The 24673-nt window shown below is 36.7% G+C and overlaps 11 protein-coding genes across 11 annotated transcripts; 6 read left to right on the forward strand and 5 right to left on the reverse strand.

The window, feature by feature from the left end:
* Nucleotides 1–108: 108 nt before the first annotated feature.
* On the reverse strand, nucleotides 109–2739 carry CRT10 (Crt10p; the record flags this gene model as incomplete). Its single annotated transcript, XM_003675664.1, has 1 exon — nucleotides 109–2739. The coding sequence occupies one exon, from the start codon at nucleotides 2737–2739 to the stop codon at nucleotides 109–111; it is 2631 nt and encodes an 876-aa protein (XP_003675712.1).
* A 271-nt stretch (nucleotides 2740–3010) lies between these two features.
* APM4 (Apm4p) lies at nucleotides 3011–4486 on the reverse strand (the record flags this gene model as incomplete). The annotated part of the gene is made up of 1 exon (XM_003675665.1): nucleotides 3011–4486. One exon carries the CDS (start codon nucleotides 4484–4486, stop codon nucleotides 3011–3013), a length of 1476 nt encoding a protein of 491 aa, XP_003675713.1.
* A 667-nt stretch (nucleotides 4487–5153) lies between these two features.
* On the forward strand, nucleotides 5154–6569 carry PRS5 (ribose phosphate diphosphokinase subunit PRS5; the record flags this gene model as incomplete). Its single annotated transcript, XM_003675666.1, has 1 exon — nucleotides 5154–6569. One exon carries the CDS (start codon nucleotides 5154–5156, stop codon nucleotides 6567–6569), a length of 1416 nt encoding a protein of 471 aa, XP_003675714.1.
* Nucleotides 6570–6751: 182 nt separating this feature from the next.
* On the reverse strand, nucleotides 6752–8470 carry NCAS0C03600 (MFS transporter; the record flags this gene model as incomplete). The annotated part of the gene is made up of 1 exon (XM_003675667.1): nucleotides 6752–8470. One exon carries the CDS (start codon nucleotides 8468–8470, stop codon nucleotides 6752–6754), a length of 1719 nt encoding a protein of 572 aa, XP_003675715.1.
* Nucleotides 8471–9060: 590 nt separating this feature from the next.
* NCAS0C03610 (uncharacterized protein) lies at nucleotides 9061–12495 on the forward strand (the record flags this gene model as incomplete). Its single annotated transcript, XM_003675668.1, has 1 exon — nucleotides 9061–12495. The coding sequence occupies one exon, from the start codon at nucleotides 9061–9063 to the stop codon at nucleotides 12493–12495; it is 3435 nt and encodes a 1144-aa protein (XP_003675716.1).
* Nucleotides 12496–13809: 1314 nt separating this feature from the next.
* On the forward strand, nucleotides 13810–15231 carry NCAS0C03620 (glycerol-3-phosphate dehydrogenase family protein; the record flags this gene model as incomplete). Its single annotated transcript, XM_003675669.1, has 1 exon — nucleotides 13810–15231. The coding sequence occupies one exon, from the start codon at nucleotides 13810–13812 to the stop codon at nucleotides 15229–15231; it is 1422 nt and encodes a 473-aa protein (XP_003675717.1).
* A 750-nt stretch (nucleotides 15232–15981) lies between these two features.
* Nucleotides 15982–17244, forward strand: ARG1 (argininosuccinate synthase; the record flags this gene model as incomplete). Its single annotated transcript, XM_003675670.1, has 1 exon — nucleotides 15982–17244. The coding sequence occupies one exon, from the start codon at nucleotides 15982–15984 to the stop codon at nucleotides 17242–17244; it is 1263 nt and encodes a 420-aa protein (XP_003675718.1).
* A 308-nt stretch (nucleotides 17245–17552) lies between these two features.
* On the forward strand, nucleotides 17553–19664 carry NCAS0C03640 (dipeptidyl-peptidase III; the record flags this gene model as incomplete). The annotated part of the gene is made up of 1 exon (XM_003675671.1): nucleotides 17553–19664. One exon carries the CDS (start codon nucleotides 17553–17555, stop codon nucleotides 19662–19664), a length of 2112 nt encoding a protein of 703 aa, XP_003675719.1.
* A 188-nt stretch (nucleotides 19665–19852) lies between these two features.
* On the forward strand, nucleotides 19853–20785 carry GPM3 (phosphoglycerate mutase family protein GPM3; the record flags this gene model as incomplete). The annotated part of the gene is made up of 1 exon (XM_003675672.1): nucleotides 19853–20785. The coding sequence occupies one exon, from the start codon at nucleotides 19853–19855 to the stop codon at nucleotides 20783–20785; it is 933 nt and encodes a 310-aa protein (XP_003675720.1).
* Nucleotides 20786–21121: 336 nt separating this feature from the next.
* Nucleotides 21122–22519, reverse strand: NCAS0C03660 (uncharacterized protein; the record flags this gene model as incomplete). The annotated part of the gene is made up of 1 exon (XM_003675673.1): nucleotides 21122–22519. The coding sequence occupies one exon, from the start codon at nucleotides 22517–22519 to the stop codon at nucleotides 21122–21124; it is 1398 nt and encodes a 465-aa protein (XP_003675721.1).
* A 384-nt stretch (nucleotides 22520–22903) lies between these two features.
* On the reverse strand, nucleotides 22904–24577 carry THI20 (trifunctional hydroxymethylpyrimidine kinase/phosphomethylpyrimidine kinase/thiaminase; the record flags this gene model as incomplete). The annotated part of the gene is made up of 1 exon (XM_003675674.1): nucleotides 22904–24577. One exon carries the CDS (start codon nucleotides 24575–24577, stop codon nucleotides 22904–22906), a length of 1674 nt encoding a protein of 557 aa, XP_003675722.1.
* Nucleotides 24578–24673: the final 96 nt, after the last annotated feature.

Genomic DNA, 24673 nt, shown 5'->3' on the forward strand with positions numbered 1-24673 from the left:
AGCTGCTCTGCTTAAAGCATGTAAAATTACAGGTTGCAGTAGCAAAATGTAATTAATGATAAAGTAGGTTGTCTAATTTAATAAAATTATATGCGAATATATAGTAAACTATATGGGAGATACACTGCCTGGTGAAATTTTAAACCTGCGATGAGTTTTATCACTGACTAAGTGAAGTATAGCACATTCAGTAACTCCAGATACCTCATTGGCTGGGATGTAAGAATAATCCATTCCAACAATGTTGAAGTAAGGAAATCGTACATCATCACAATCACAATATCGATTTCTTTGCGAGTCTTGAAAGGAACCACGAATACATTGATGGTCTGGGTAGGAAAGGTTCGGGTCTTGGCATTTCCATCCCAGAATATACTCTTGTCTAAATGAGAAAATACCCTTATATTCGGTTAATCTCAACAACGAGACTAATCCTAATTGGGAGGCTACCACGATACAATTTAATTCCCTTATGTGGCATACAAAATTAATACGATTCAGAGAGTCGATTAGTTCATGTTCTGAGCATAGATCCATCCTATGCACTGGGAACATATCATCTTGGCCGAAAGATGTTACTATTAATGGATTTGCCTTCAGAAGATAAACATTCCGAACTGTTGTTACAAATAAAAAATCGTTATTCAAATCGCAAAGTTGATAACCTTTAGGCGATGCTTCTGATTCCGGAGTAATATGGGATAGCAAACTTCGTATCTTTCTTACATGATTATGAAGCCACCATCCTGTCTCACCGAGAAGTGAAATTCTGTAAGAACTGTCGTCACTATCATAGTCATCAGAACCAGCTGAGCCATTTAGATAATCTTCCTTATCAATTGGGGAATTGATGAATGGTGTAATGTCATCATCTTGAGCTTCTTGCATAGTAAGACCCCCTAATTTTGCCCAAAAGCTCATGTCTTCGGTATCTGATTCAAGTAAAAGCTCTTTCAAAATTCCGGATGCAAGCTGTTTGGAAACAGGTTCTAATAAATGTGAGGTTCGATTGGTTTCTTGCATCGATGATTCGAATCCTTTCGTATCTTCTTCTATCATGAACTTGTACGATGATTTGGCCGCACTTGTTGTAACACTTGTCGTTGTTATATGATCATTCATGTTTAGTTTTGAATTCCACCATTTTTGATATCTTTTTTCTTCAGTATTTGAAGGACATACTTTTTCGCCGCCGTCGCTGATATAGTAATGGTACAACGGTTCGGGTACTGTTCTTATCTTTATTGTATTATGTGATGGTGCTTCATTATTGATTGGATTTCTAAGCTCGGTCACATCTCCCTGAGGATTGCGGTCTGCGATCGTCAATTCCCCATTTGGATCAAAAGCTGTAAATTGCAATTGTATATCATCATTGAAATAGCTTCTAGTACTACCCCACTCCAGCCTAGCCAGCGGAACAGGGATCAGAGTGGTCAAAGCACCGATGCCAAATTTGTTCGATTGATAAATTCCAGATGGATGGTAACCAAAAATTATATCATCTTGACATATTGATGTTAAAATTGTTTTTTTAAAATTTGTCTGATAATTCAGATTCAGAAATTCAAATTCTGGCACCTTCAAAAAATCGTTGCTACAAAGTGGCGTCACTGTCCAACAGAGGTCTCCTAAAAATTGAAGGTCTAATATGTGAACCTGGAGAGAATCTCTATATTCGTCTTGTTTTATTTTGACCGTAGAAACGTTACCATAAATCGAACTATAGGTTAAAGTTACAAATCCATTGCGATCTACGGAATTTGGAATAAAATTCACGCAGGGTACATTATGCTTGGATGGTATTTCACGACAATCATGACAAACTTGTTCGCCACATTGCAACCCCCCTCGCAATCCAAAAAGTGAAATGCCAGGTCCATTATGACCAGCAGCTAAATATGTGATATCTCCGGTGTCAATTATGTCAACACTCCAGCAGCTGTCTGGACAAGCAAATAGCATTTTTGGCTTTATTATCATGTCCTGCGGTTGCTCTGGGTTCTTTTTCGAGTTCAGAAAATCTATAATGATATCATGAATTTCATAAATTATAACGAGCCCATTAGAGAGACAACAGCAAAGTACATCGTGACCTTTAAATTTTGATACTTTCATGAAATTTATTTCTCCACGGGCATAACCGCTTACAGAAAATAAACCTATTGTGTCATTTGATAAGGGACCAAATGCATCGTCAATGAAGGAAACTGATACTCTATTTCGTTTCGCCAAAAACATATAGTTTCGATAAATAGCCATCAGGTTATTTTTAAAATTTAGATTTATATATTGGGCTAATGTTTCGTCCAACATATTTTTATTGTTCTTTGAAAGTTCTTCTACCAAGAGTCTGTGTTCTATGGGTAGCAATAGTTCAGCAGGATTTTGGGCTGTTGTAGATGACCAAACGGGTTCCAATAAATCTTTACTGGCTTTTACTTGAGATATCCAGTCTTCCTCATTTTCAGTTATACGGTGTCCACCTTTGGATTGCTCCTGTAACTTCTTTAAATGTTTTTTAACTGCTTCAAGGACATGTGGTGGGAAGTCCCCATCTCGATCTCGTAACGACATGTCAAAATATCTTTTAATAGAAGACATTCCACTGACTTTGGATGACCCATCATTGGCGATAAATATTTTGGAATCGAAGCAACTTTCAGTTTTAATCACTCTTGTTGTTAAATGACGTGATGTTAGCCAGGTTTGGAATCTTTCATCTAGATCAGTAGCCATTTTAAGTCATAATCACCTTTATACATTTGTTAAAAATTTATTTACACTCTCTTTCTACTTAGCTGCTCTTTTTTCATGATTGTCCAATTTGATAGTTATTTTCAAATTTTATGATTGTGAAAATTGGGACGGATGAGATAAAGAAATAATGTATGCATTGACTACCTGGAAAATATCGTGTCTACTAGGCGGAAACAATGTTATTTGAGAGATAGCAGCTTGTACTTAATAATATTTACAACTACATAGCGTTAAATAAAATGAGAATATATCAATATCTGATCTCGTACGATCCGGATCTTGAAATATATTTGATCCATTTAACTGCTTTATATTTTTGATCTCTTTCTGTAATAGTAAAATACCGTACTACAAGTCCAGAGTTGCTAAACATTAAAATTTCAAAATCCAATGACATTGGTGGTTTACTCCATTGTTGTAATGACAGTTGGGTGTTGTCCTTTGTCGGGATTGTTACTGCACTTAGTGTATTTTCGGTTAATCCATTAAATTTATTAAACCTCCAAATCATTGCACTCTCCTCCGGTATGAATTTACAACTCCCATTAGTTACATTTATTTTACAATCCATTGTATTTGGTGGCACTGGTATATGTAGAGCGACGTTTTTAGCAGATAGTCTCCCGGGAAATAGTGACTTCATAGTGATTCTATATTCTAATGCCGTGCCATTTCTTGTGTTTGTAACTATTGGTGAAACTTTGAAGGGAAGATTTAAATTATCTCTCACATGATATTTCATTAGTTCCATTGAGCCATCAGGTGGCACAAATTTTATAATCCGGTCTTTGTCAAATTTATCCAATGACACACATTGATGGAATTTGCAGTCCTCTAATATGACACTTCCAACTGATGCCATTGATAATTGTTTCTTATCAGTCTTATCAAAGTTAACGTCGCCAAAGTGATGGTTGTGATTATGAGATCCGTACATATCTGAATCCACACCGCTAACACTCAAGGAATCATTTAGACCAAATTGACAAATAGGTGTTCCTGATAGATGAGTCTCCAAGTCAATAGAACCATCGACATATGCCTTTAATACAGATCCATCTTTTGAGACTAAGATGTTTATCCTTTCATTAACATGCAATATGACTTCATTTTTCTTATGTACGATACCCTTTGGTCTCCATTTAAAGTCCGTTAATATACTTAAATCTTGTGATAATGAGGCACTATTCCTACGCAGTAATTTCGGACCACTCATCAGTAGATCGGGAACATTATTATTGTTGTTATTGGAGTTCGTATTGCTACTGCCGTTCCCACTATTTTGGGCTTCCAATATGCTCTTTGAAGGTTTCACAGACATTCTTGAAATAACCAAGCTATTCTCAGTCAACATAGGAATACCACCACTACCACACATCATAACATCTAATAATTCATGAACAATCATAAATTCCTCCTTCAAATATTCTTCGTGATTTAACCCGTAACTATCCAGTAAGGAATCCAGTTTATAGAGAAATTCCCATATAGCGGCACTGTCCACATTATTTCTTGACACAGCAACAATCCACAAATTATCTCCTCTAGTGGACTTGATATGATGGAATGTGGTGGATCCCAAGGTCAGGATGGGCGATCTGACATCCAGATTATTGATCACCTGTATTCTAAAGATGTCGGCAATAGATCTCTTCATAGATCCCTTAAATAACTTGGAAACAACTAGTTCTCCCCTAGCGGTAAAAATAAGAAGAGCATTAATCATCGATGAGGGTAAGGGGTGTGCTGTTCTGGTATTGTCCTGTTTATTTTGTTCATTTGACCCTATTCAGATCAGAAAGTTTCATTATTTTTCAGATTTTCCATTCTTCGGGCATATCACCACTACATTCTAATAGCATAGCATAAATGACATTTAGGACTCTGTACATTTCATTTGGCCAGTTCACCAATAGAGTAACATTGCCAACAAGTGATAGTTTAAAGTCCCCTTTTATTCTCCGGAAACATAATAGTGATGATTTTAGGAAAGGTGGTGAATAGTAAATATTAAATTTACTTGAACTTCTCAATAAAATCTGCCCTATACATTTCTAGCCCAAAAAACCCCAGTTAACACAATTAAAATTGAGGTTGCTTAGGAAATATAGTGCATAAAAGTGTATAGAATTACGTGCTATGTCACATCAAAGCACTATTAATTAATGTCTAATACATCATAAAAATTGTTTACGTAATTTTGAAAATTGGCGGGTAACACATCTCATCGGTATTTGCAAAAGTGAAAAATTTTAGAGATTTAGGATACTAGCCTAGTTGTCATTGATATCGTACCTTGGACCGTGAAATAATTGAGCTCTTTGAACGATTATACGGCTATCCTGTAACGCTACCCTCAAGAGATATTCTTCAGCAAGAAACAAGAAAAAATAATGAGTGGAATTGTAATTTTTGGTGGTGATTCTCATCCGGACTTAGTGAAGATGATATGTGAAAATGTTAACATTCACCCATCTGAAGTTACATTAGGCAAATTCTCTAATGGTGAAACTAGCATCAGCATTGGTGAGTCAGTCCGTGAAAAGGACGTCTATGTTATTCAAAGTGGTTGTGGCCAAGTCAATGACACATTTATTCAATTATTAATCTTAATTAGTGCATGTAAATCTGCATCAGCCTCCCGTGTCACAGCAGTACTGCCATATTTCTGTTATTCAAGACAGCCTGATATCCCATATACAGCCAAAGGGGCCCCATTAATCTCGAAGCCAAAGGAACACTATACTTTTGAATCTCGTGCGGGTACAGCGGTATCATCCGTCATGACCCAAAGACCTGGTGCTGATAGCCCATTTAAGAGTTTAGATTCTGCTATACGATCCACTATTAATCTAGAGCATCCCCAACCACAAAGAGGCCCACCAGGATTGAGTAAAGCAATGTCATTATCCAGAATTCCAATGATTCCAGGTGGTAAAGTACAAACTCCGGGAGCTACATCAGATGCAGGAGAACTATTTAATTCGCAAAATGCTGGTTATAAATTATGGGTTGTCCAAGCTGGTACATTAATTGCCAACTTATTGACAGCATCGGGTGCTGACCATGTGATTACTATGGATTTACATGATCCTCAATTCCCAGGGTTTTTTGACATTCCAGTCGATAATCTTTATTGTCAACCACTTCAAACTAATTATATTCAACATAATATTCCAAACTATAAAGATGCTGTGATTGTGTCGCCGGATGCAGGTGGTGCAAAGAGAGCTACTGCCATCGCAGATAACCTTGAATTATCATTTGCGCTAATCCATAAAGAAAGAAGATCTCAATTATTAAAGGGTCCTCCTGATGCTACGTTGACATCTGGTGGTGCGCTACCAGTGTCTCCTAGACCATTGGTCACCAACTTGGCTCCTCAAGAGATGAAACATTCTGCTTCCGTTTCTTCAAACGCATCGGTGTCGTCTACAAGTTCAAGTAAATATATTCAAACTACCATGTTAGTCGGGGATGTAAGAAATAAAGTTTGTATTATTGTAGATGATTTGGTGGATACATCATATACGATTACACGTGCAGCCAAGTTGTTGAAGGATCAAGGTGCCACTAAAGTGTATGCATTGATCACACATGGTATCTTTTCAGGAGATGCTCTAGATAGAATCCGTCAAAGTAGTATTGATAAACTGATTATTTCCAATACAATTCCACAAAATAGAACTGTCGACTTTTTAGGGAAGAAAAGAGTGGAAATCATTGACGTTTCTAGGGTCTTCGGAGAAGCTATTAGAAGAATCCATAACGGTGAATCTATCTCTATGTTATTTGAACATGGATGGTAGTATTATCCAAACTAAAGTTTGTACGTCATAATTAAGACAAATATCCTTAAGTAAAAAAATGTTAAAAAATTACATTATTTATTAAAACAGACTTTTTTTTTGCAGTTGTATTAATTATTTTATTAATTTGAACTTTTTTGTAAGTAAATGAATATGAAAAGCTCTAATGTTTTTTATATAGATTAGACTGCTGAATCCTTTTCTTGTTTGGGTTGCAAGGCTTTCTGTTCCTGCTTTCTTCTTTTCAATGCCAATTTTTTCCCATTACCAACTGGAATAAAAAGTAATGTCGAAGATACAGCTGCTAATGCCGACATGAAAGTAAAAACACCACCGTATGTCATTGAATCAGCCATCCTACTTAAACACCCAATGTAAATAGCTGATATTATGCATCTGAATAAATTCAAACAGCCTGTGGCCGTAGAGGCCTTTGTTGGAAATAGATCCACAACTAAAGTAGTTGAGAAAGTTAGGATACAGTTGGAAAATAAGGATCCAAATCCACTCGTCACCAAAACGGCTGCCAATGGAGCTTTGACACTAAGACACCATCCGAATGCGCAAAATCCAGAAGCACTTAGAATTAAAGTAAAAAATGCTGGCTGTAATCTGGCTTTGAAGATATTAAATGTATATTTTGGATTATTCTCCATAATATCTTTCACTTCAACAATGTCATTGTTATATTGTTCCAGGAGTATAGCTTCTTGTTCTTTTAACCAAGTTTGATGTCTAGCTATTTGACGTCTATAAGTCCAGTTAAGGTATCTCCCAGAGGTAACAACACTAATTAATGTGCAGATACCTGATGGTAAATAACAAAGTCCGATTTTAGCTACTGTAAGATGGTATTTACTGCTCAATACAGTAGATAATGCTGTTTGATGTGTGGTATACGTGGCAAATTGTAAACCAGAAACAAATAATAATATGAAAACTTCAGTATTTTTCAATATACCAAATGGAGCAAAAAAATTTAAATGAATCTTTGGTTCCATGGTTTCCCAATCAGGGTTGTCTAAATGTAATTTCTTTCTTAAATATGGAACCATTAAACTTGGAGCTCTATTAAGTTTTGATTTTGGAATGATAGAACCATTACCAACAATAGTTCTTTTTGTTTCAGGTAAGATAATGAAGGATATGATCAAACAGATACCAGAACCAATGGCCAAAAACCAAAAAATTGCTCTCCAGCTCCAAGTACTAGAGATACCAGCCCCAATCAATGCCCCAAATGCACTGCCCATAACTTGAAATCCAGAAACATAACCAACAAACCCACCTCTTTCTGCTCTCGTAGTGATATCACCCATGATACCACTATTGATAGCAATAACTGGTGATATACCTGCCGCTTGGAGACATCTCAGGACAACAATTTGAGGGTAGGTTTGACAGCATGCCAACCCAATGCAAGCACAGAAGTACACGGCTATGGAACATAAAACAATGGGACGTCTTCCCATTGTATCAGCTAGTCCACCCATGATACTTGGAGAAATACCTTGAAAGATAAAGTAGACCACCACTGTTATATTGACAGATTCTTCCGAGATGTGGAATATTTCCTCAATTTCTGATAGGACAGGATAGTAGATGGCACCTGCAATGGTTGAGAAAAATCCAGTGAAGGCACATTGTAAAACGAGAATCGTCTTCTCGGAGGAACCAAAACGCGAATATGGAACAGCATTGTCGAGATTAGGTTCATCTTTTTTATTCGATTGTGTCTTGCATAAATCAGCCGTTGCTGATGTCTCGTGGATATGAACTGGCTTGTTGTAGCTTAATATGCTCGATTGCTCGGATTGAGCATCTATATAATCATAGTCTTTCAAATTCTGAGTTATTTCTATTTCTTGTTTCTTATCCTTCGCCATCTCAGATCCAGTCATAGTTACGTTACTTTCCTCAATAGAATGAAGATCTGGAGGTGTGTGCAACTAATCATCTCGATGTTCTTATCGAAAATTTTCAGAACACAATTACACGGACTTTGTTTTTCGGATAATAGACCTGCAAGCCAAGACCTTTTTCGAGCGAAAGTGGTAATCCTATTTGGAAAGGATTTCTAGAAAATCACACAATCTTTTCCTGGAATAATGGGAAGAGTATACTCTTTTAAGACTTTATACCATTAATTCACGTCATGTAGAAAACGTTACATTTACTTTTTTTTCTTCTAAAGCTCAGGTGGAGGGGACAGATCACTTGAAATATGGGGAAATATAAAAACTGAACCACTAGGGCATCATTTTTTGTTTGGAAGAGTTGGGACCTTACAGATGTCACACGATCATCTTGTTTTTCTATCACTACTTAATTTAGGAAAGTCTGGTACTAGATATAGAATTACAGACGCGAATTTTTTTCAGAAGCGTGGGACCAGTACAATGGCTTGTAGTAGCACTATGCACACAGTGTCATATTGCATCCCACATATTCGGAAGAGGTATAGGAGTAAAAAGTAAAGGCCACCATTCGCATGCTTAAAAGATCATTCGAGTCTGAGACACAATTAAAAGCACCAGATAATTTAAGACTATGCCTCACTAGACATTCCTTTCAGGATTCTGAATGCGTATCTTACGCTACTGTATTACCATCTTTGAAGAAGAAGCATAGATATTACTTGTTTGGCACAAGTGATGTTTTCACAATTGATCATCTTAGTGAAGATTCTATAAAGCTACAAAAAAATACGCGAGCAGTAAGAGCCGCACACTGTTTAAAGGCAATATCTACTAAAAGAGGTTTCATTGTGATAAATAAAAAAGATAATTGCATATCTCTCTATGCTGAAGAGAATGAAGATCTAAGGCTAACCTCTAACAAACTGTGTTTTAGCAGTGACAAAAATATACCTGAAGGGATGCATTGGATGCTGAAAACTATTGATGAAAATAGCTTTCTATATGCATATGACAAGCACATTATAAGAATATGCAAAAGCTTTCCATATTTTAAGCAAGAAGATTTTATTGATACATGTCCAATTGTCTATCGTTTAGGATTTAATTCAGAAATACTCCATTTTGAAGTAGTTGCAGGCAAAACGTTGGTTATCTTATTCAGATCTACTACAACAGGTTATTTTGGAATTGAGTATCTGTCTCTCAAAAACGGAATCAGTGATTGTAATTCAGTTAAGAAATACATCCTAGGACAAATGGAAGATACGACTAAATTACGGATAAGGAAGGTTTACAAAGATCATTTATTGTGTCTTGATTGTAATTACATCTGGATATGTAAGGTTGGTCGGGCACCAAAACGATTTAATCTTAATCTTCCAACTGACATTGGAAAAATTATTCAGGAGTATGAGGTCGAAAACCCTCCTAAATCCAAAATACTTTTAAAACTATCGTTTTTCACTTCATTTGGGTATCTAGTTGTGATAAATGTAAATACTGAAATCCCAAAATCTAAACACACTTTGAACAAGGAGATAATACGAACCGCAATTGCTGTAGATCATTTGAAGGATGGAGTGGAGATTAGGTACATACGGAAAATTAATAAAAGAATAGATCTTTGCGTATTTTCCAACGGACAGTGCTCCACATATTCGCGTAAAACAGATAAACACACCCTACACCGAGTTGTTGAAAGCAATAAAATGTATCTAGATTCACATGCTATTGATTATGGTGGGTCAGACTTTGACTCAATAATTTCTTGTGGCTTTTCTTCAAAAGATTGCGGGTTTATTGAAAAGAGAACATGCCGTTGGGAAGGCCATGAATTTACTATTTTGAACTCGTATAAACTTCCCCATGAACCGATACTAGAGATGCAAGTATCCCGTGATTATCGGATAACCTATAAATTTGAAAATGCGAAGTATGAGGTACCGACACGAATTGATGACCCCAACACAATTGCACAAATTTCCTCAGAGTTAGAAATTACAACTACTGAACAGGTAAACGAATTGTACGACCTTTTTAGCATTGATAGAACCTCGTCGGGTAGAAAAATTGTTTCCATTTCAAAAATAGCAACTCCCAGAGGAGAATCTGGTTGTCAGCCTCCCTCTTCTTCCTATGTTTTTCTTTTAATAAATACAAAAATGTCTACTGGAGATTGTAACAATATTATTGGAATTGAAAATAATGAAAGGAATGGACTGCCAACGATTCTTTGGAATGTATCAATTGCTGGATTAGACACAATGTCGCTGGTTGGAGCAGCACAACGAAGAAGTGGCAGTAAAGTCAAATACTTTACTTATTTATATCATGATGATCAAATCACTCTATTTCATGATAATGTGAAAGAATACGTGTTGGAACTTCCGACAAGTGCCTGTGTAACGAAACTTCTGGTGCTAACTAATCATGATTCTGAGCTGAATACGGATGTGGTTTTTGTGGTTTTGTTGTTTTCTGATGGATGTATCCAAATTTATTCTGAAGACTTAAGAGAATCATTTTTAAAGATACAATTAAATGACGCAAGTCCTATTCAGTTCTTGGGACGTGGTATTGAAGTATTTGATTATTGCCTACTCTTTAATAGAGAGACCATTGTACTGTTGAATTTGCACACTTTTGAGTATAGTACCTTTTCTCTTGGCTTAAACATTCGTTCCATTGTTAAGTTTGGCAAAGTTATTGAAGAATTAAAATTTGTCATTTTGGATAATAGTTCGAACATTTACGAAATAGAACTTCCGCCTATTGATAGGAAAGTGCACGTCAAAATTGTTCCTCAAACTTCTAAATTACCCCTCAAAATGTCGCTGTTACATAGTTCTCATAGTCTTTCCATAATTCTCTCGAAGACACCAAAGCGATACGTGCTTCAACTTTTCAATTATTCCACCATGAAGACTATTCATCAATTTCAATTATGTCGTTGGGATTCTCAAACAAATTCTCATACTATTTTAAAGCCTTTTTGTGAGAAGACCTCAACTTCATCTCATTGGAAAGGATTTGCATTACGTCAGGTGTTTATCTTGTTTTACATTAAGAGTAATTCTTCCCCCATTTTCAATCTTGTTCGAGTCAGAGATAACAAATTAAACATTCTACAAAGTGGCAAATTGGGTGGTCTTGTCACGTCGATCGCCGTAGATCCTAGCATGTCGCATGTTTTCTTCCTTGGTGATATAGAGGAAAAATTTGAAATTGTATTTGATCGTACTGACGGTAACCCACAATTACGACTTATAAGTACAGTTCGGAATAAAGATGGGTTCATATCTGGTGCGTTCTTCAAAGACGACAAACTTATCAGAGTGCATCCATTTTTTGAATTTCATAAAGGGAAGAGGGATACTGAAATACAAGATGAACAAGACAAATGGGAAGCGACAATTAGTAATATCTGTTATGATTATTTTGGGGTAACCAACATCGTTACCAAGTTTGTTCCTAATGATATATTTTCAAAAAATGATATGCAGCTCACTGGAAACAGAGTACGAGAACTAGATATCTTTAGAAATTTAACAAGGAAAGGTGTCCATTATGGAGGTCGTTTGTACCGAGCCATGTCAGATGCGGAAAATATTCTTTATTTATTTGCAGAGAATACCGAAGTGGAAGGTTCAAACAACGGAATTATCTCCCCCTTCGTTAAACACAAGATACCAGGTTTGGTTCTTAATATATCATCAGTAGGTCCTACTTTTGAAAATATGCAAAAGATTAACGGATCCAGAGGAGGAAGATCAAGGTCACATGTTCCATTATTCATTGTGTCATGCGCTGATGGTTTAGTGTATATTATATCGGTATGCACGGATCGATATATGATTAAGAAATATGAGGAATCAAGTAAAAAAGGGCGTTCATTGCAAATACCCAATACAGAGTCTATTTTCATTGAAAATACATTCCCCTCGGGTGACATGAGAGATACACGGATCGGGTTTTTTGATGGAGATGATTATGAATCACATCACTAAATAATATTTGCGTATAATTGATTTATAGACTATTTATGGAATTTTCCAATTTTTTAACGTAATTTAATTTTTTTGTTGTTTATATTACCAGTGTTTTGAATAATTAGTAGATTTTTAAACCGAAAAGGCAAAATAAAAACAAAAAAGTAACTCTTCATCAAAGGGAGTTTATGAAAAGTAAAACCATATTATTTCAAGAGGAAAGGGCAGTCAATATTTATCCGAAACTGGCTGCTATAGCTTAAAAAGAAGTCATCATGACCGACATACAAGACAATTACACAACGCCTGTCGTTTTTGCGGGTAATGCATTGCGGCTACGATATATTAATCCACTGTTTGTTCTACAAATTCAACAATAAAGACAATCCAAGTAATTTACACATATATTATCGATATTTTGTCTCAAGAAACAGTTAGGGCAAATGTTCCACGAATAAACAACGCATGAAGGCGATGAGTGTGCAAACAAACAAAAAGGCATTCTCTAAACCTAACACGTTGTTACTACTTCTCTTTGCAGAAAAATAACAAGACGTTATCTATGTTGTGCACGTACGTACGCATGCACTCACGTAAATAAAGTTCATGTGATGTAATCGATGACAAATTACTAAATCGGATCATTTGAGTGGCTACTTACTTTACCTGCACACCTGTCCGTCTACTTGTTAATCTTTCTCGAGCCAAACTTCAAGAAGGGATCAGTGAAAAACGTTGGTGCATCATTCTTATCAACATCATCAATGGATGGATGATTCCATTCAATTAAAACGTCTTTTAGCATTCTCCAACATCACGTGCCACAAGCTTTGACGTTGAAAAAACCGGTGTTTGAGGCCCGTGCACCGCGCACTTCCTGTCGGCCACCCACACACCGCACCAAAAACTTTTGGCCTTTTGGCCCTTTGGCCCTTTGACCCTTCCACGTGACCCCCGGGGCCCAAGGGCCAAACAAACCCTCGTGCACCTCTTCCCCTCGTTAGGGTTGCCGTCACACAACGAGACCAACTGCACTCGAGGGCTCAAAAGACCCCGCTACGCCCGTTTCTGAAGAACCCCACTCTCAAGAAGCCAACCCTTAGGGCTTCCCGAGACCAACTGTTCGTTCCGTTTTCACCAATATCCGGATTTTGAACCCTGACTCAGTCGTCTCAGGAAAACCACAAGGAAAACCACCAGAAAATGACCCGGAAAACTTTTTCGTCACCTCCCCCGTTTTCCATTTCCATTACGTTTGGTTCATCTTCATATATATCATAATACAATTTACCTCTGAAACTTTCCCACCATGGCGTTCATCCCCTTTTCGTTATGGGGTTCCCTGCTTTAACTTCTTTAATGGCGCAATATATTATATTTACTTACTCCCATTTAACACTTCTTGTTTCTTTTCACTTCTTACTTATCTCTTACTTGTTAAAAAAAATGAACGTAATCAAATATAGCAAGCCATTGCTCACATATTCCAGAACTTCATATTCAATACTGCACAAGTCCTCTACAAATCTAATAACCGCAAGATCAAAAACAACAACAACAACAACAAAATCCAAACCCAAAACAATGGCTTCTCCAAACAGATTAAAGAACTTGAGTGTAAATTTCCCCATCAAGAAATCCGAATCAACCGTATCATTACACCCGTTATCTCGTGACCCTTTCAAAGTAACTATCATAGGGTCCGGTAACTGGGGGACCACCATCGCCAAGGTGGTCGCTGAAAACACAGCCATCCACACACATGTCTTCCATAAGGAGGTACAGATGTGGGTTTTCGAAGAAAAAATCGACGGTGTTAATCTAACAGAAATTATAAACACTAAGCATGAAAATGTTAAATATTTGCCCGGTATCGACTTACCAGAAAATTTAGTCGCAAATCCCTCTTTGACAGATGCCGTCAAGGATGCTGATATCTTGGTCTTTAACGTGCCTCATCAATTCTTAGCCAGAATTGTGGGACAATTACAAGGTCATGTGAAAGAAGGCGCAAGGGGTATCTCTTGTTTGAAAGGTTTTGAAGTCGGTGTTAAGGGGGTACAATTATTATCCTCTTACATTACTGATGAATTAGGAGTCGCTTGTGGTGCCTTATCTGGTGCTAATTTGGCTCCAGAAGTCGCTAAGGAACATTTCTCAGAGACTACCGTGGCGTACCAATTACCAAAGGATTTCAAAGGTGAAGGGAAAGATGTCGATCATAAGATTTTGAAAGCTTTGTTCCATAGACCTTATTTCCATGTAAATGTCATTGATGATGTCGCAGGGATTTCCATCGCTGGTGCCTTGAAGAACGTCGTAGCACTTGGTTGTGGGTTCGTCGAGGGACTAGGTTGGGGTAGTAATGCAGGTGCCGCCATTCAAAGAGTGGGTCTAGGTGAAATTATTAAATTTGGTCAAATGTTCTTCCCTGAATCAAGAGTGGAAACTTATTATCAAGAAAGTGCAGGTGTCGCTGATTTAATTACTACTTGTTCCGGTGGTAGAAATGTTAAAGTGGCTAAATTCATGGCAAAGACTGGGAAGAGTGCCTTAGAAGCTGAAAAGGAATTATTAAATGGCCAATCTGCTCAAGGTATTATTACCTGTAAGGAAGTTCATGAATGGTTAGACAAGTGTGAATTGACTCAAGAATTCCCATTATTAGAAGCTGTTTACCAAATCGTTTACAATAATGCACCAATGGAAAACATACCGGACATGATTGAAGCTTTAGAAGATTTTGGTTTTTAAATTATCATCACATTTGCATATTTGAAAGATACGACGAAACGAGACGAGAAGATAACCCATACGAATAGAATAGAATATCGAACCACACCTCATCCTCATCATAACACTAATAAAATAATAATAACAAACAAACAAACAAACAACATCATGTCCCTTACATTCACTATATAAGTCATCATCTGTATATTAATCAACCAACTATAAACGAATAAAGAATTATTTACTGTCATTGATTAACCGCTATTATTTCTTTATATTGTCGTTAAAGGAACTTAACAACGAAATGGTTTGACCCAAGATTATGTAATCAGTAACACGGCATTTTTGTTATGGTGAGGGCACAATTCGTCGCTTTTTAATGTCCACCAGATCAGGGTTAGGAAAGAGAAACAGTTTCAAATGGGTTACCCTTATAGGGGTTTTCAAAGAGTCCTTCGCATGACACGCATGTTTCCCATTCTAAAAATTGCGCCCTAAGGGCTCCGCTCACAAATCTCATATCTCGACCAGTTTCCACAATCAAAATCGTTGACTCACACAGTCATCCGTTATCTTTTCGTTTTTTTTCATTCATGGTCGCTTCGCTAACTTTGTCACTTAACTACACTTTTTCAAAATATAAAAACCCAACTAGTGCAACTCGTTATTTCTTTCCTTTAAATACATTTCTCTTCATTCACTTTCCATTTTTGGTTCATAATCCATCAATAATAAATTAATTACATTATTAAACTACAAATATCAAAAAATATGTCTAAAGGAAAAGTTTGTTTGGCTTACTCTGGTGGTCTAGATACCTCCATCATCTTAGCTTGGTTGCTAGAACAAGGTTATGAAGTCGTTGCCTTCATGGCCGATGTCGGTCAAGAAGAAGATTTCGAAGCTGCTAAGGAAAAGGCTTTGAAGATCGGTGCTACCAAGTACGTCTGTGTCGACTGTAAGGAAGACTTTGTCAAGGATATCTTGTTCCCAGCTGTTCAATGTAACGCTGTCTACGAAGACATCTACTTGATGGGTACTTCTTTGGCCAGACCAATTATTGCTAAGGCTCAAATTGATGTTGCTGAAAAGGAAGGTTGTTTCGCTGTTTCTCACGGTTGTACCGGTAAGGGTAACGATCAAATTAGATTCGAATTAGGGTTCTATGCTTTGAAGCCAGATGTTAAAGTCATTGCTCCATGGAGATTACCTGAATTCTTCGAAAGATTTGCCGGTAGAAAGGATCTTTTGGATTACGCCGCTGAAAAGGGTATTCCAGTTGCTCAAACAAAAGCTAAGCCATGGTCCACTGATGAAAACCAAGCTCATATCTCTTATGAAGCTGGTATCTTGGAAGATCCAAACACTACTCCACCAAAGGATATGTGGAAATTGACCGTCGACCCAATGGATGCTCCAGACCAACCACAAGATCTTTCCATTGACTTCCAACGTGGGTTACCAGTCAAGGTTGCTTATAAATGTCCAAAGACAGGTAAAGATGTTTCTGTTACCAAACCATTAGACATCTTTGAAACCGTCTCCAAATTGGCAAGAGCTAATGGTGTTGGTAGAATCGATATCGTCGAAGATCGTTACATTAACTTGAAGTCCAGAGGTTGTTACGAACAAGCTCCACTAACTGTCTTGAGAAGAGCTCATGTCGATTTGGAAGGTCTAACTTTAGACAAGGAAGTCCGTGGTTTGAGAGACAGTTTCGTTACACCAAACTACTCTAGACTATTGTACAATGGTTCTTACTTCTCTCCAGAATGTGAATATATCAGAGGTATGATTCAACCTTCTCAAGAAACTGTTAACGGTACCGTTAGAGTTAGATTATACAAGGGTAACGTTATGGTCTTGGGTAGATTCTCCGAAACTGAAAACTTGTACGATCCAACTGAATCATCCATGGATGAATTGACCGGGTTCCTACCAACTGACACTACTGGTTTCATCGCCATTCAAGCTATTAGAATTAAGAAATACGGTGATGCTAAGAGAGCTAAGGGTGAAAAATTAACCTTATAGATCACTTTAAACTCTCACTCATCATCATATCTATCACATATCCCAAAAGCATTTAGTTCACCATTCTTATTAAATGTAAGAATTTAAAACTGTATATATATATAAATATTACAACTAATAAAAACAATTAATGACAAAATAAGACTGTCATCCCAGTCTCGAGGCTATTTTTCTTCCTCGAATGGATTACGTAACACATAATTTTAAATGAAACATAGTTAACTTTGCATTATGTAGGCCTCCAACTACCATTTACACAAAACATTTTTGAAATAACTTAAAGAGAAAGAATAAAACGTACTATACAAATGACTCTGAAAGATATACAGGAACAGTTTCTAGCAGACCATGAAGCACCTATCACAATGCTATCGGTCAAGGATTATTTCCCACAATTGACCACAAGGGAACAATTATATGCCCATTATATGGCATTAGCATCTCATGCAGGAACAAGAATAGTAACAAGACAGGTCTCCGTTGAGAGTGAATCGATCTATGATTTGATTTTGAATATTCATAGGAATTTGAATGGTGACTATTCAGTTGTGAGCTCTAGTGATGATGATAAAAGGGAAACTCAGTATTATTTGGAATGGGCTTCCCAAATCTTGGCTAACTTGGGTAATTTTAGATCCTTTGGTGATTCTAAGATCATTCCTCGTTGTTCTGTTGCCTTTTTCAAAAAATTGCTTTCAGTCGCTGGAATAAAATCAGTCACTAACACCAGGGAATTCCCAGATACAAACTCATTGCTTGAAAAGGGTATTTATAATGTCGATGAAAAGAGTGGACTACTCGGGTTTCCAGCAGACGGATTTACCAGTTCTTACTATACAGGCTTGCCTATCTCAATTGATGACATGAAATTTTTGAAGAATAAGGTGTTTAGTAAATATGACATTATGCCCGAAAATTTAACTATTCACAAGGAATCCTCAACTGATTTTGAAATCCTGGTAGCATCAGAAGTAATAAAAGGTATTGATGAATGTGAATCATATACTATTAAAAATTCTGATGATAAAGAAGTTCAAGTGAAATTTAAGTATGGGGAACATCATGAAGAAATGACGCATATTATTTCCAATTTAGAGAAAGCTAAAAAGTATGCAACCAACAAGACACAAGAGGAAATGTTAGAAAAATATATTGGCTATTTCAAATCTGGTGAAGGTGCATTACACAAGGATGCTCAAAAATTGTGGGTGCAAGATATTTCTCCCACTATTGAAACAAACATTGGGTTTATCGAAACTTATAGAGAACCTTCTGGGATTATTGGTGAATATGAAGCCTTAGTAGCCATTCAGAATAAGGAACGTACAGCCAAATTTGCCACTATGGTCGCTAATGCTGAACAATTTTTATCCCTCTTACCATGGGATCATTCTTTTGAGAAGCCTAAATTTCATGCTCCAGATTTCACATCTCTAGAGGTTTTAACTTTTACTGGTTCTGGTATCCCAGCAGGTATCAATATCCCTAACTATGACGATGTCAGATTGAATGTTGGGTTCAAGAATGTCTCTCTAGGAAATATATTGAGCGCAGCTACTAAGGGATCATCAAAACTACCACCTACTTTTATTTCAGAGGCTGATCGTCCTATTTTTGAAAAGTATCAAGGCGAATCATTTGAAGTACAGGTCGGTATCCATGAGTTATTAGGTCATGGATCAGGTAAATTACTAACTGAAACATCACCAGGTGAATACAACTTTGATCATTTGAACCCACCAATTGGATTAGATGGTAGACCAGTGGCAACATATTATAAATTTGGTGAAACATGGGGGTCCAAATTTGGTGCTTTGGCTGGGGCATATGAAGAATGTAGAGCAGAATCAATTGCAATGTATTTGATAACAAACAGAAAATTATTAGAAATTTTTGGTTTCCAAACTAAAAAAGATCAAGACAACATTATCTATGCAGGTTTTTTGCAGATGGCACGTGCTGGGTTAATGGCTCTACAATATTGGGATCCTGAAAGCAAAAAATGGGGTCAAGCTCACATGCAAGCTAGATTTTCAATTATGAAAACGTTCTTGAAACACGCAGAAGGTGGGAAATTCTTAAAATTAGTTCCAAGTGAAGACGGTAAGGATTTATTTATTGATTTAGATCGTTCATTAATCGAGACTGTTGGCCATGAATGTGTAAAGGATTATTTGCTACACTTGCACGTTTACAAGTGCTCTGCCGATGTCAAGAGGGGGAGCGAATACTTCATTGATAGATCTACTGTGACAGAAGACTTAGCTAGCTTGCGAGATCTCGTTATCTCGAAGAAATTGCCAAGAAGACAATATATTCAAGCCAACACATTATTAAATGACCAAGATGAAGTTGTATTGAAGGAGTACGATGAGACTTCGCTGGGTATGATCCAGTCATTCATTGACAGAAATGTGTAATTATATAAACTTCATAGTGTAATTGACATATTTGTCTACGCCTTTTTTTTTTGGCCAAGGGATCGGGTTATCTGTCAAAAATTTTATAAATGACTAAAATTCGAAAACAATAGATTCTCTCCTTTATACGTCAAAGCTACCATTCAAGTAAAAGAGCATCAAACAGATTAGAACATTCAATCTAGAGAATGACAGCTTCAACTGAAACATTTAAACTGTTCTTGTTGAGACACGGGCAGAGTGAATTGAACCACGAAAATATTTTCTGTGGTTGGATTGATGCCAAATTGACTGAAAAAGGGAAATCGCAAGCACGCCACACGGCCAGCTTGATCAAGGATTACTGTCAGTCAAACAATGTTTCCTTGCCTCAGATTGGGTACACTTCAAGATTAGTCCGAACTCAACAGACTATGGATGTTATCCTTGATGAATTAAATCTAAAAGGTGAAAATCATGTTGTTTGTGGGAACTCATTTACAGAAAAGGATGAGTCAGATTTGACTACAAGTTTGCAACAAAATAAAGGACAAGTTATTCCCGTTTTACAAACATGGAGATTGAATGAACGTCATTATGGTTCCTGGCAAGGACAAAGAAAGCCAAAGATTTTGCAACAATATGGTAAGGATGAATACATGTATATCAGAAGAGATTATCATGGGAAACCTCCACAAGTTGATTTGAAACTTGAGATGGTTCAAGAGGTCGACGAAAAGGGATCATCTACCGGTTATGAATTCAAGGAGCCTAATAGACATTTGAAATATGGCGTAGAGGAAGCCAATGGAGAAACCTTACCTTCAGGTGAATCTTTGGAAGATGTGGTCAAGAGGATGGTTCCCCTTTTTGATAACATTGTTTTGAAATTAGCCAAAGACTTTTCTTTAGACTCTTCTTTAATAGTTGGACATGGTAGTTCTGTGAGATCAATTTTAAAAATCTTGGAAGGAATTTCAGATGAAGCAATCAAGGATGTCGATATTCCAAATGGTATTCCATTGGTAATTGAACTAGATAGAAGTAGTTTCAAGTTTATTAGAAGCTTTTACTTGGATCCAGAATCTGCCAAGATCAATGCCAAAAAAGTCCGTAATGAAGGGTTTGAACAAAACCCATAATACCTGTTATGACAAAAAATAACGACTGATTGAGTGGAAAAATGAAATCTACCCAAAAATTAAGAAAATCAATACTTTTCTTCAAATTAATAGAGATATACATAATAAAAATAAATGCCGTAATGATTTTACAGAAAAACATAATGAATCGTTTCATGAAAAATGATTCATGTTCTTTGCTTAGATAATACTACTTTCAATTAGTTAAATGATGCTATTAACCCCACAAATATATCTGGTTAAGTGTATAAAGTTCGATGATAGGTATGTTAATTTACCTTAATCATCGACAAACGAATTCTCTCAAGCCAATAAAAAAAGCCAGCGGCGAACTACTTATTGAGCCATGATGTATCCAATATTTTTTTTCGCATACTTTGTAACTTCCTTTTTTTCCTCCAATGTTAGGCCTTCATGCTTGGATTTCAAATGCCTCGATAAAGCATCTAACCTGGAAAACGTTTTTGAGAATCCACGTTCACCAAAAAGTTTAATACATTGTAAACAATGAAAAACAATTTTTTGCTTGGCATGTATTGTATTTTGATGTCTTACTAAGTCATAGGATCTAGAAAATTGGGCCGAGCATGGTGCGTCTGTTATTAAATCTAACATCATGCATGTATAAATATCGTTTTCAAACTTTGAATTTGGTAAAACAACGGGCTTCTTTTGCTTTCCCTTAGATTTGCTATGTTTTGTAGGGTAGTTTACCTTGTCTATCATCTCCGTCGAAGTTTTGAGTTCTTGATTGGTATCAACAGTAATTTGAAGCGGTTCTCTTTTTTGCTGCTGTGGTGTCAAGGATCTATCACTTACAACCAATTGTAGTGTTGAGTTATCCATGTACGAGCATGAATGGTTAACGTACGTGTTCTCATCATTATCGCTTCCATTATTCGCATTCTTGTCATCATCGTCGTCATCATCACTAATATCGATATCTTCGTCTTGAGGAAATTCATTATTGAAAATGGTCTTGGTATCAGTAGCATTCAAAACAAAATTCTTATCTTGTAATGGCCAATCCTTAGAAAATTTCTCATCCTTTTCATAATTCATTGTCTCATCATCTGTTTGTGATGAATAAAATTCGTCGAAGTCATCACTAAAATCGCTCGATATTCTAACGCTAAATTGAGCAGAGGGATGGGTATTACTAAACGAATTGGAATCTGATCCATTTAACATGGGAGAATCAGAGAATGCGAATGATTGTTGAATATTATTATTGTTGTTGGTATTTTTGGTATATATTTTCTCTGTTAATGAAGGTTGAATGGCATTATCAATCGATGTTGTCATAGCTGAAAGATCAGCATATTTGTTGAAAAATGATGCATTTTCGTCATGCAAACTTCCAAACGGGCTAATTCTTCCCACAGAAGGGGAAATTTCACTTTGGCGACGATTATTCCAAGACATTGACCGATTATCGTCATTGTGCAATCGTTGATGAAGAGTAAATGACTGATTATCAGCAAAGTTTGGCACCCTCTTATCAGGATGATGTAATTGGGTCTTTAACCCCATTGACCTAGCATCAGCTTGAGAGGAAACTGAACTGCTGGATGATATAGAAGAAGTGGAACCATACCTCAGAAATTGTTGCGGATTTAAGTTGCAGGGTATTGAGGGACGGTACCCCTTTAAATGTGACTTCAACTGATACAATTCATCTTCTAAAGGTTCAGTGAACAGATTTGGAGGTAGTTCGGTGGATGTCATTATCATATTAATGTATTTCGTACGCTGTCTAGTCTCGCCTACGTGTCGAGTCTTCCTATATTATGGTGCAACGAAAAGTGTATATTATACAATAAAATCACTTAACAAAATATAATATAGTCTGCTCAGGGGTGTTTTATAGGTGCCTTGTAAACTGACAACTAAATGAGTAACTGGGCGGTTGTATTCGACTCGACGTGTTTCCAACTCATGATCCATTCTCTCTTTTATAAAATTCGCGATGCGCCGTTTCAGATCCTTTAGGGTGTCGTCGTTATAGGTGATGATGATAACAATATTCTATAAGTTTCTGTATTTATCGTCATGTTGTATCTATATATAGTCTATCTACACGGTATGTATTCATCATTATTCTACACTAGGGCGGACTTAGATTTCCTCTTCAAACTCCAATGCTGCATCCCAGAATTTGGTTTCCAACTCACAAACTTGGCCAAAGATTTTCACTAATGTGTCTAGTTGTTCTGCTGGATACGTCATGGCTATGTGGTTCAATAGAACTTCACCGTCTGCCATATGTTCACGGTACCACTTGGAGGAGTAGACATCTAACCATTCGTGGTACATCGTACCCTTTTCAACAGTAATATCATTTTCAAAAGTTATCAAAGCATACCCGTAACCCATTAGACATGGCGTCAATGCAGCTACTAATTCTTGCCAGTTACCTCTTCTAGCAACATCATTAAAGTACCTTGAATACGCTCTCAAAGCCGGGCCCTTTGAAATATTTTCAAAATAAGAGTCGTTTTTAACGCCAAATTCTTCCCTTAACCTCTTTTGATGATGTTGCATTTCTTGTTTAACTCCGCCAACAATGGTCAATTCTTTTTCCATATCATCTAATGATGGAGCTTTACTACCAGCAACACAATGAACGCGGGCGTAATCTACAAGATAGGAATAATCTTGTTCAATGAAAAATTGAAACTTTTTACGATCTAATGAACCGTCAGCGATTTTCTTTACAAATTCATGATTAATATAAGTTTCCCAATGTGGCTTAACATATGGATGTTCAATCAAGTATTTGAAGAAATTTTTTCTGATGCTTTCGGTAGTCGTTAATGCCTTGGATGGAACGAGATCATGTGCGGTAAAACATTCGTCTTCAATCATTTTCTCTAGTGGAACTTCTACAGCATACACGTGGTTGATAGGTCCGTTTGTCTTCACTGTATCTTTTGTGACTTCACAACCAATGGCAACTGCATTTTGAACATATTCTACACCACCATAGATAGCTTGACAAAGGGAATAGCCTCGAGCTAAATTAGAGGAGATGGCAGAAGCTAAGGTACACCCAGTACCATGGGTATGCGTAGTGTTAACATAACGTCCTTTATATACCACAAACTTCTTCTCGCTTTTCATATATAGGACATCAGTAATATATTTCTTATTGCCATCACTTGTCCATGGAATATGTCCACCTTTCAATAAGATGTTACTACATTTGGTCGCATCAGAAACATCCTGAGCTAGTTTGTAAATGTCATCCATGGATTCAAGCTTACTTTCCTTACCAATCAATTTGAAACATTCTGGAACGTTAGGAGTTAGCAACGTAGCAAATGGTGTAATCTTTTCTTTGATTATCGAAACCAATTCATCACCAGCTAATGAAGAACCAGAAGTGGCAACTAAGACAGGATCAACGATCAATTTTGGTTTTGATTCGTCTCCTTCAAATGACTTCAATTTATCATGCAAGGCCTCAATTGATTCTAAGGTTAACATCCCAGTTTTAATCACGTCACATCTCATATCTTTCAAATTGGCATCAAGAATTTGAGAAACAACATTTTCTGGTGTAACATGGATTCCATACACTTTAACCGGGGTTTGGATTGTCAATGCTGTCATACAAGTCATACCGTAACATCTATGTGCTGAGATTGTCTTAAGATCAGCTTCAATACCGGCACCACCACTGGAATCGGAGCCAGCAATCGTTAGAACGGTTGGTAATCTCTCAGACTTGGCTAATGAAAGATATGGTGGTGGTGTATTTATCGTGATAGTAGTATGGGCGTTCGTCATCTTTGATCTTTTGGTATTTGTATAGTTTTATTAAACTTTAGTTGACTAGAATTCAATAATCAAAATGCTAACACGAAGTAATAGAGTTGGTGGACT

This window comes from Naumovozyma castellii, chromosome 3 (genome assembly GCF_000237345.1).
Source record: "Naumovozyma castellii chromosome 3, complete genome".
Lineage (NCBI taxonomy): Eukaryota > Fungi > Ascomycota > Saccharomycetes > Saccharomycetales > Saccharomycetaceae > Naumovozyma > Naumovozyma castellii.